The 10,328-nt window shown below is 39.2% G+C and overlaps 1 protein-coding gene across 1 annotated transcript in view; it reads left to right on the top strand.

Annotated features, from left to right (window-relative positions):
- Positions 1-2,370: 2,370 nt before the first annotated feature.
- Positions 2,371-10,328, top strand: part of ctnnbl1 (catenin, beta like 1) — a 60,845-nt gene continuing 52,887 nt past the window's right edge. The window contains exons 1-4 of the mRNA XM_028583021.1: positions 2,371-2,542; positions 3,554-3,790; positions 6,681-6,787; positions 9,441-9,580. Of these exons, the coding sequence (XP_028438822.1) occupies positions 2,513-2,542; positions 3,554-3,790; positions 6,681-6,787; positions 9,441-9,580 (514 nt within the window). The 5' untranslated portion in view covers positions 2,371-2,512. The remainder of the gene's footprint in view (positions 2,543-3,553; positions 3,791-6,680; positions 6,788-9,440; positions 9,581-10,328) is intronic.

The following is a 10,328-nucleotide window of genomic DNA, read 5'->3' as shown; positions in this document are numbered from 1 at the left end:
GTTTCTGGTTGACATGTTTATATCAAAATATACAATACTTTGTGTGTCCGTCTACTATGTATACCCATGTTTAGAAAGATGCTGAGGTTTATTTAGGTCATGTAGAATCTATCTCTGTTGATCCAGTTCGTTTGGTTGCTGCATCCATGGCTGCAGCCGCTGGGTTTGTGTTTCATATCTGGCAACCCGGCTGGGGTGGCAAAATGGGTAGTGGACTGACCAAAAACAAAAACTGATGTCTCAGGCCGGAATGGAAATTTCAAAGGAGAACACATTGACTTTAGCATTGTTGTCTGAGAAATAAGTATAAGCATGTTTCCTTAATATCTTAAGACACCATCACTACGGATGTGGATAAAGGAACTATCGCAATGTATTGGTCTGGAAAGACGTACATTGGGCAAGCGGAAAGACTTTGTTAAACTTTGGGAACCATATGAATATAATTAAAGATGGAAAGGTGGGCTCTAACTGAAAGAAAAATGTAGATGATGATGGAAAATATTTATTTTATTTTATTTATATTTTACTTTAGATTGGTGCAAGGTGATGAGGGTATGTGTGTGTGAGTATGTGTGTCTGGGTAATGTGAATATGTGTAGTCTTAAATTGTATTGTTACTGTATGTTTTACTGTTGGGTTGTTCTATGAAAATGACAATAAACATATTGGGGAAAAAAAACTCTTAAAACATATCATGGTCATTTTATGATTTAATACAGTAAACATGTTACATATTTCTCCTTAACAACCACAATCCACTCAATCCATTTAACTAGTTTTGTTTCAGTTGCTCTTTTATACTTCTTAACAAAAAAGACATGATTAGACAAAGTTATTATTTTTAATCCAAATTAAGTTATAAAAAACAGCTCTCTCCAGTTTGCCCAATCAAGGCTTCATCTGAAGCTGCCTCCCTGTCTATGAATTCCATATACATTTTTTGTTTTACCCCTCTTGCTCCCTTTTATCCATTCCACTCCGTTTGTCTCTCTTTCCTTTGATCAAGTGTTTTTTTTCCCCTTGTGTTTTCTGGGATGTCAAGCTTGACTGTTTGGCAGTGGCCTTCCTTTTAAATGGTGTTTCTATTGCTCTACTGTCACAGATCACTGGCCAGAGACTGGAGTGGCAATGGAGGCTTCTACACCATGCACCACTCATACATTTCCCAATGATGCTCATTGAAAAGGTGATTTTCTGCCTGTCTGGAACAATAAGACAGTTTGGCACATAAAGCTCTCCTGAAATGAATACAGCAAAATTGAGCGCTTAAGACCAGGATTTTATGTACGAGGTCTAATTTTAATTGTATCACTAAGGGGGTTTGTTTCAGGATTGGTGAATTAGCTGATTTTGTTGCAGGAAAAACATAATTTTTTTTGTCAGGTTGTATTACTTTGAGCACAACATGCTGTGTGAATCTAATTTATTTAAACTGCAGACACATTAAAAAGTATGATTCTGAAAGTGTTAACCAATACAGAGATTGGACACAACATTATACACCTGTATTGTACTGTATAATGCAGATCAACACAATAATCCAACAACGGCCTCACAAAAGTATTTAATAAACACTTTTCTGACACAGTATCAACAAAATCTGAACATTCTAAACTTCACAAAAGAAATATTTATTACACAGCTGTATTTGTATTATATTGCAGCCTACATTTATTAAATTTCCCTTGTACTAACCCTTAGGCCTACAAGTATGAACAGCCCTTCAGACAGTACACTTGTGAATATACATGTTTGTCAGAAAATAGTATGAATCCCTTTAACATATGAGGACCCTTTTCTCCCCTGCCTGCATGATATACATCTGTGCACATCTGTTTTACCTGCTATGGTGACTTGACCCACTGACTGGTTGGTATAACATTGAATTACTATTGTAAACAAATGCAAATGTGAGCTTTGTTGTTGTCCTTGTGTCACAGACCAAGATTTGAGTTGTGACAGCTGGTATCCTCTGAGGCACAATTGGACTGTCTGGAAAATCTGAATCCAGTCTGCCTCACTAGAAAGAAAGCCCAAATTAACTATTGTTATTTGTTCACAAATATGTTTGTGTGTTTTTAGGTCTTGTTTTTTTTCTTCTGTTTTATGGTCACTTTATTTACTTACTTAGGCTACTTAGGCTACTTACCTACACATATTTCAGGATAAGTACATTTCTGATTTGAAATCTTGCTGAAGCACCTCTGTGCATATGTTGTAAAATTTTTATTAAAATGTAAATGATGAAAAGATGAAATCGTTATTAGGTGGATCACTTGATGTTTATTTTTTTTCTAGCTTTACAAAAATAAGTTAATGGTTTATAAATTGTGATCAAAAATTTACGGCAGTATCTTGCGACGACAGGGAACCTAACTGGTTTACGGCAAGCATGTGCATGGTGGAAATCTTGTTGTTTTCTATATCGTAAGCTGCTCTAGTGTACTCTCTGATTTACTTCCTAAGCTTGAGCAAAACCTTCTCACGTTTAGGTTTTTAACCCGGAGACATGGATGTTGGAGAGCTCCTAAACTATCAGGTAACGTTAAACATCTTATTCCGCTCACCGATGATGTTGGAGAACTTTAACTTGTCTTATTGTTGGTCTGCTTGTTATAGCATTGCTAGCAGTTAACGTAACTGGTGGCTGTTAGCGGGCTTTAGTTAGTCTCGTTATTTACTTTGTTGTGTCTGTATACGTCAGTTAGTTAACCGCCGGTGAATTGCATAAAGTTACCTTTGTGTAGCGCTGCATGGCACGCGACCAAAGTAGCTCTAGTTTTTCGTTTATCGATAAATAACGTTAGCAGTTAGCGTGCTAGCTGGACAGTTTGCTAGCTAAGTTGTCTGGCAGCAAATCATGAATAGAGAGGCTACGGCACTAAGTTACACTAGTGCTAGCTATAATTGCCTAAACTAGGTTTACATACAGAATCATAAGTCAAACACGTAACGTTATGCATTTGTACACTGTCTGGGGGGTCAGTTCGGTTACGTGTGTGTGTGCCAAAAACCAATCTCGTAATTGATGCAGTTTTGTTTATTAACATAGCTAGTTAATAGACGTACGTACACTTCACATCAAATGATTCATTGAAAAGGTCCGGATGCAGTTTCCTTCGTGTTTGCCATGTTCTGTCTTGTCAGGTTCATGGAGATACTTGTGAGATATAACGATGCATCTTATTACTTCTCTCGAATCAATTCTGCATGACATGTTTAGTTTATTAGTTTATAATGTCGTGGACAGTCCCCCTTTAATTAACGGTACAGTAAAAGGAGCAACTTTAGCTAGTCCCCGGCCTGTTGTTGTCAATAGGCATCCTAGAATACAATGGTTGAACATTTAAAATAATATAGATTACATTACATTTATAATTGTTAGGCAGAATACCGGTCTACTTTTAAATTTCACATCATTTTACATGAGCTACACCTTAGTAATTTCAAGACCTCACAACATCCCTCCTATATAAATTATATACTTTTCCAAACAGACCAAATTCCTGCGTACAATCATTTCATTTCACCATCTCCTTTCTTCTCGCAGCCTGATAGAGGAGCAAAGCGTCCCAGGGAGGAGGATGGAGGGGCAGCGGGCAGAGATGAGGACTCCAGAGGAGGAGGGAAGCAGCAGAAAGGGCTAAATGCCAGGGAGTTGGCCAGATACCGGGAAGCAGGAGTAGGTCTGGAAGGAGGGGGTGACATGAGGGAGACTGAGGAGCTGGCGTTGGACAAGAAAAAGATCCTGGAGAAACTGATGGACCAGGATGAAGAAGAACCTGAGGTTGGTTAAAATTATGTATATACTTATTACAGTATTGTTACGTATGTTTTTTTTTTTTAAATAATAATATATCAAGCCTTTATTTGCAAATGTCTTCCTCTCTTATTCATAGTTGTAAACAACGCTGTTTTTTATCATTGAAGAGCAGCACAATTTGTTACAGGAATTACTTGTTGCTGTCAACTCACAAAAAATGAACATGCGCACACGCTATTGACATTATTTTCACTCAGATTATGTCTCAGCAAGACACTTATTGCTGTCACTTATAAATAGCAGTTATACTATTATAACCACTTTTATTATGCCTCTGCAGGTGTTGTTGATATTGTGTCATTGTGGATGTTGTTGACATTGTCCAAAATTTCAAATTCATTAGTAAGGAAATCTCACCATATCTAATGCAGCACTGGGCTACTCGCCCGCACCATGATGTAGGAATATGTTCGCAATGGAGATGTTCCGATACTATTTTTTTCCTTCCCAATACCAATTTGGATACCTCAACTCTTGTATCGGCCAATAACGAGTACCAATCCAATACCAGTGTGTTTTGCTATCATAGTTGTATGGCCTGGCTCAGGTTAAACCCTTTATGAAACATTAAAACATAAACATACAGAGAATGAATGCCATAGAACTTTATTTTATTATCTAATGCAGGGCTTTTCAGACATGACTACCACAAATACTAATAAAAGCAAATAGTTATGTTATTCTCCAGCGTCTCTCCAGCCTCATTTCAGCTAATTAGTGTTTACATTTTGAAGGACCAAAAAAAAATGTAACAGGCAGGGCTCCAGACTAACTTTTTTGACCAGGAGCACAGTGGCCCCCAACTGAAAATTTTAGGGGCACAACCAGAAAATGTAGGGGCACACACCGTAAATCAACATGCTAACCAAATATTCACATTTCTACTAATTTCCACTGTATTACTAATAAATACTTTGATAATAGATTGAGAAATTACAATGTGCTGTTTCAAATTCAGTGTCAGTTTTGAAGATGCAACATAGAAGGTAAACTGACAGCCCCATCGCTGTCATGACAGTCAAAAAAATATTTTTTTAAAATTGTATTTGTATATTATTTTCATCATGACCGTTTTTAATTGTTCTTCAATTTTTCATGTAAAGCACTTTGAATTGCCTTGTTGCTGAAAGGTGCTGTAGAAATAAAGTTGCCTTGCCTTACAACCACAGCCTGTCAGTCAGTCACCAGGGCATAGAAACCACTGTTGTACCTGCTCGTCTCAGAGGAAGTCTAACGTCATCAGCACCGCAACCGCTTTAGGCTCGCCATAGAGAGCCGAAGTCACGCCCCTTCCGGTGGACCTCATGGGACCTTAACTCGGGAAAAATATGAACGGTAGTGGGGAGAAGCAAATTATTTTTTGATCCCGTTTGAATTGAGCAATGGATTACAAATATGATGTTTGTCAATTTAAAAGAAAATTTTTCAACTGAAAAAAGTCTCAGATTTTCAAAGTTTCAGACTTTCTTCGGTTGAAAAAATAATGTTTTAAATTGACGAACATCATATTTGTAATCCATGGCTCAATTCAAAAGGGATCAAAAAATAATTATTATCTCTCCATTGACTCTCGTTCATATTTTTTCCGAATTAAGGTCCTATGGACCGGAAGTAGAAGGGTGTGACTTCGGCTCTCTATTAATATCATCATATCGCAGCAAACGCTGTCTGTGTGAAGTTATGAAAAACTGTAACCACACCTCAAACCACTTTATCGCCACTTCCGTGACTCACTGTGACTTCAACAAAACTGCAGCGGCGACGTAGTTTGCATCGTCTGCAGCTCTGCGTGTGTGCGATTGTGTGTGTTTGTGTCAGAGCTCTGCTCTCTGTCAATTTTCAGAGGACATAAGCTTGCGCTTACGCGCTCTCAGGTACCGAAATTTCAGCGTTTAACATGTAAAAAAAGGGGGCAAATTTACTGGTCGCACATGTGCGACTGGATGTAAAATTCAGTCGCACACTCTCAAATTTTGGTCGCAATATGCGACAATTTGGTCGCAGTCTGGAGACCTGGGTAGGGGAAAAAATCAATACAGCATAGTATGGTGATATCTCCCGTGGCAGTATTGCATCGATACACAGACGCCAAGTATCGATCTATTATTATATATGTGTTGGTCAGTTTGTCTGCTTGACAATCCCATTTTGCAACAATATAATTGAAGTGAGATGAACAAACAGAGAAATTTATATTTTTAGATAAAACAGATGTTGACAAAGAAAAAAATTGCCGAATATTGCACTATGCTTAAAATCACAATAATATCGTATCGTGGCATAACGTGAGGCCTCTGGTGATTCCCACCCCTAACATAAATACCTTTCGTCTGTTTTCTTGTGTGATAGTGAAAACGTCACGGAAGATTGATGACAAATGTCTGTACCAGGAAAGTTCCACTGTGGTTGTTTCAAGGGGAAAAATAACCTGTTGTCAGTACCAGTGTTTGCCATATTATTTATACCATTTAGAATTAGAATACCATTTATTATCATGTTCTCTTTATCCGAGATTGCAGCCTTTTCAAGTATTCACTGTGTCAAGAGTAGCAAAGTGCTGCACTTTTCCATAATGTCAGACGGTTGTAACTTCCTAACCTGTCATTATCTGTCCCAACACTTTACAGGCTTTTAAGCCCATCAGCAGGTCAAACACATTCCCTTTCCAGTGAAAACCTCTCAGATTCACCCTGATTGTAGGAAACGTCTGGCTATTCCGCTCTACCAGCATAATTAGGGTGACCCTGGTGTCTCTTTATTGCTGCAGTTGCCTCAATTAAAGCCTTTTCTTTCTTTCTCTCCCCCTTCCCATAAATGTTTCCTCTCTTCTCTCTCCTTCTCCTTAATCAAACAGGCAGAGCCAGTGGATGAGAGTTCAGTGAAGAAAATGATCCTAACCTTTGAGAAAAGGTCGTACAAAAATCAGGAACTAAGGATTAAGTTTCCGGACAACCCAGAGAAGTAAGACCATCACTGACAGTTCACAACATTTTGCTGTTTTGCTGAGGATTTCATTATAACTCATGCTAATAAAGGACCTACTGTATGTGAATTAAGCCAACTTTAAATATGGGCTTACCAACGTTTATTACAGTTTTTCTCAAACGCTTAAACACATTTCTGGTAAATTTATTCTGTGTGTCTTACAGGGCTGCAACGATTAGTTGACATAATCAACGGCGTTGATTTATAAAAATTTGTGGTTGCATAATTTCATTCACGTGTCGTTCCATAAATGTTTTTAAGGGGCAGGGCTCCAGACTGCGACCAAACAGTGTAAACAGAGTAATTTTTAAAACTACTCGCACTTGTGCGACCTGCAAACTTTTACATTTTTATTTTAATGTTAGCCCTCCTCTCTTTGTTTACGGTCTTAGCCCTGCTTGCCTGCACTTCCGGTCAGCGAAGCTATGTTGATAGACCTTGGCAGTGTATTAGGTCTCGTCACAAAATCAGCCGCCACATTTGCCACACACTGCGCTACTGCTCCCACACTTGGGCGTGAGAGGTTACGTTTGAGACACGAAGAGAGGAGACCGCTTCTTTGAAAAAAGAAATCCATATAGACTGCTAAATATATAAATCTTACCTTGTAAAAACAAATAGTGCTTGTGTGAGTGTCGTGAGCTCATCTGTATCTGGCTCCCGCATCACTCAATATTTCCCACACTGGCTGTTAGATAGTTAGATACCCCCTTTCCATGGAAGTGTAATTACATAGATATTGCTATTTCAGTGTAAACTAAAAAAATTCATTTTTGCTATGGGAGCTGAAGTTATGTTAAGGCAGAGACAGGACAAGTAGGTGACATTCACAGGTGTTGTTGGGGGTTTACCTCCTCTGTGTCCCCCCTTTTGGGACAATGTGTCTGACTCCAAATAAAAGACCTATATATCCCCGCGCATTCGTTAAATTTGAATTACATTGATCCTAAGCAAGAGCCAAATAAGACGATAAGATAAACTCAAATACATTTGTTTAATCAGTCAAGCATCATAGTTTCAATACAAAGATCTGTGGGATCACAAAGCACGCAGAGACTTAAGTTTCCAGACAAAAAGCCAGAGCCGGTCCACGTATTTCTAGACTGTCAGACCTTGTGAGCCCCCATCTATACTTCGCCTCATCTCTTGCACTTTCTTTCTTGGGCCACCTCTTTTCTCCAGCACAGGGAGTGTTATCTTCACACAACACGCCAGGGTCGAGGCCACTGTGCTGTGTCTTGTCCTCATTTGCTCTCACACGAAGCGGTACATTCTGCTCCTGTTTCACTTACTATTACTCAATGTACTTTGCTCGAGGCCACTGTGACCCTAACTATCTTATATTTACCGCTTAAGCTAAACCATCTGTTCGTCAGTTTCCTTTGTTTGGGGAACCACCGTCTCTACGACAGCACACAATGCAATAAGCATACACCAAAACACACTTGGGGCCCTATCTTGCACCCAGCGCAATTGACCTTGTACACCGACGCAGGTATTATTCTTATTTTGCACCCAACGCCCAGCGGACTTTTCCCTCCACAGACTCATGTCGGTAAATTAGGGAATGTATTTGCGCTCCCGGGGGCAGTTCAGCAAAAAGAGGAGGCGTTTTCCGGCGCAAACGTTCCCTGGTGCAGTTTCAGAAAACAATTCCGCCACTGACCAGGAAAAACCTGGTCTAAAGTCAGTGACGCTAGTCTAAAGTCAGTGGCGTGTTATTCAGATGCTATTTTAGGGGCGCATGCTTGGCCGAAATGTAGAGTGTGCACACCGCGAACACACTTTGCTTCTCTCATCTCACGGACCCAGCAGTTCCCATTTTTGCAAACCATACATAAATACAAGGAAATATATGACCTTGTTTTACACAACATTCCCATGAATCATGGATGTGTTGATGACATAAATGAGGAAATATTAGAGGACTTAAGGAGATGTGATGTTGAACTGCATGTGCCGATGCCACTTAACCCAAATGCCCCAGCAGCAGCAGCACGGGAGAAGAGAGACAGAAGAGCTGCATCGTCTATAGTGAGGTAATCTCGGTCTAATGTTAGACGCTTTGATTGGTTTATTGCACATTACGCCCAAACCACACCTATGAGTAGTGTAACTACTTCAGACCAACCCACTTAAGATTTGCGTCGGGCGCAAGAGTCATTTATCCCGCCGGTATAATAGCAACAGCGCCTGAGAGCTGCCCACAAATCTACTTGTGTTTGGCGTTTGATACTTGCGTTTCAGATCGTTAAAATAGTGCCCCAAGTCTCTTATGGAAACTATTTACATTCTTATTATATTTATCTGGAACTAGTTAGAACATTTTCTACAGTGTACAGACTTGAGTATGTGAGGTAAAACATGCACTGGAGCCCGGTAGAGAAGCCCCGCCCAAAGGAAGCAGAGTATCGAGGGCGTGAAAAAAATAATTGTTGACTAATCGGAAAAAAAAAATCAACAGATTAGTCGACTACCAAAATAATCGTTATAATAGTTGCAGCCCTAGTGTCTTTCTATCACCAAAATTAAATAATAACCAAATAGCTCTACTGCACCTAATGGTTTAAGATGAATGGTAACATAGAATCCTGAAATGCTAACCAAGATGTCTTGCTCCTTAAACCAGGTTCATGGAGTCAGAGCTGGATCTGAATGACATCATCCAGGAAATGCACGTGATCGCCACAATGCCAGACCTCTACCACCTGCTGGTGGAGCTTAATTCCGTCCACTCGCTGCTGGGCCTCCTCAGTCATGAAAACACAGATATCCTTTCAGTTATGGATGGATTCAGACAGTCTGTCAATTTTTATCAATTCATATAGAGTTTGGTATTACACATTGGTCTTCAAAGAATAGGTTTGGTGATATTCTGTTTTTTTTTTCTTGTCAACAAATCCCATTAGAGACCAACAATGACTACAAAGTAGTGCCGGTGCAGCCAAAACCTGAAATAGCGTACAGTGTTTTCCCAAGCTTTGTGGAAGACTTAGGTGTGCATATTTGGCGGGGGATTTAGGCGTCCTTCCTCAAGAAAATGTTAAAATTTTTCAAAAAAAAAAAAAAAAAAATGCAATTTCCCCATATATTTTGTGTCTCTTTGGGGGATTTTGTCTTTTTGTGGGTTTTTGCGTCTCTTTGTAGTCGTGTTGTGTCTCTTTTTGGTCATTTGTGTTTCCTGTAGGGTCATTTTTTGTCTCTGTGGTCATATGGCTTCTCTTTATAGTCGGTTTGTGTCCCTTTTTGTGGTAGTTTTGCGTCTCTTTTTCACAACATTTTGGACAGATATTATCACCATATCTGTGTCTAAAACATTGGAAAAGCTAGAGCAGATGATAAATAAATATCACTCAAAAAGCTTAAAGACTAAACTTGCTAAAAAAGTCCATTGGGGACAAACTACAATTATTACTGCTCAGGTGCCGCACCCAAACTATATAATTGCCATCTTTGCCAGCAATTTTTTTTTTTTTTTTTTGTATCCTTTTTTAAAACTGTCCATTTTAATGGAAAG

Source organism: Perca flavescens, chromosome 7 (genome assembly GCF_004354835.1).
Source record: "Perca flavescens isolate YP-PL-M2 chromosome 7, PFLA_1.0, whole genome shotgun sequence".
In the NCBI taxonomy this organism is placed as follows: Eukaryota; Metazoa; Chordata; class Actinopteri; order Perciformes; family Percidae; genus Perca; species Perca flavescens.
This window is presented reverse-complemented; position numbering and strand designations above follow the sequence as displayed.